The 1,247-nt window shown below is 41.9% G+C and overlaps 1 protein-coding gene across 1 annotated transcript in view; it reads left to right on the top strand.

Moving 5' to 3' along the window:
- Window positions 1–674: 674 nt before the first annotated feature.
- Window positions 675–1,247, top strand: part of LOC107579818 (tripartite motif-containing protein 54-like) — a gene marked incomplete at its 3' end in the record, with an annotated part of 2,050 nt that continues 1,477 nt past the window's right edge. Inside the window, exon 1 of the mRNA XM_016265611.1 lies at window positions 675–957. Coding sequence (XP_016121097.1) covers window positions 790–957 — 168 coding nt within the window. The remainder of the gene's footprint in view (window positions 958–1,247) is intronic.

Here is a 1,247-nt window from a genome sequence, read left to right as displayed (position 1 = left end):
TTAAACACACCTGATCCAACTAATCAAGCCCTTCAGGCTTATTTGTAAACTACATGGTATTTGTGTTGGAGTAAAACTCTGCAGGGCTCCGGCCCTCCAGGAATCGAGTTTGACACCCCTTCATTATAACAAACAAAGCATAGACACGATGTAAATAAGAGATTCATTGTGTGACAGAAATATGACAAAATGGGACACGCCCACAACAGGTGAACTCTTTTGGAGAAAAAAAAAAGCACTAACAAAATATGAAAAAAAGTTTCTTATATGGAATATGTAAACATTTGGTTTGCAGGTATCCATGTCATTTTCATGTCATCCAATGACAGCTCAGGGCGTGTGTTCAATATACTTAGATTTTGTTTTAAGTGTCTTATGTTATCGGCGTCTGCTCTGGCTCATGGGCTGGCTGTTTCGTTAGCTTTTGAGCCGCACACACCAGCTGCCCTGTCTCCTCCTGCCAGCCCATCCCACTTTCTGCTCAAGTTACCAGTGATAACACGGCACAGAGGAATCTGTCCTCCTACCCCTCTCTCACTTGGCCCTGGGCCCCTGCGATAGAGCACTAAGCGGGGACTTTTAGTGATGTCAGGGGGTGTGCAGTTTGGACAGTAACCCAAGCCAGTACAAATACAGCCCAAATATATCTACAGCCACTCTGCGGTTGGGGATTGAGTGGGCATCTGGATGAAGATTGGCGCTAGACTAAAGACCAAAGAATAACAGAAGGAAAGAAAGTTTAGGATCTTTGTTTTATAGACTTGAAAAGTGTCCAAAAACCAGTCTGGGATGAACTTCACTTTGGGCTTCAAACCAGCGATGGGAGACTCAAGTTCAGTGGAGAACTTAGAGAAGCAGCTCATTTGCCCCATCTGTCTGGAGATATTCACCAAGCCTGTGGTCATCTTACCCTGCCAGCATAATCTCTGCAGGAAGTGTGCCAATGATGTTTACCAGGTATTGGTTCATATATAGTGTGGAAGTGTCCTATTTTTCATGTTGAACTATCATTCTCTCTGAAGCATCCAAAAATTTCATTAACAAAAGAGCTGTTCAGTTTGTAGTCCTAAAACCTGGAAGATAATCAACATTTTCAAGCCATCTATTCCCTTTGGAATTCTTAATGGGTTTTTGGAATAGCGGATTTGGATTTATGAGTAAAATAAGTTCTGTGGTTAAATTAACTTGAAGAGAATTTCACATTTTGTTCTACACCATATATTACCTCATATTCGCCTGAATGCAAG

The sequence above is a fragment of the Sinocyclocheilus grahami genome, unplaced genomic scaffold (assembly GCF_001515645.1).
Source record: "Sinocyclocheilus grahami isolate Dianchi unplaced genomic scaffold, SAMN03320097.WGS_v1.1 scaffold20455.1, whole genome shotgun sequence".
NCBI classification, from domain to species: domain Eukaryota; kingdom Metazoa; phylum Chordata; class Actinopteri; order Cypriniformes; family Cyprinidae; genus Sinocyclocheilus; species Sinocyclocheilus grahami.
The sequence above is the reverse complement of the archived record's forward strand: the minus strand, read 5'-3'. Positions and strand labels throughout refer to the sequence as shown.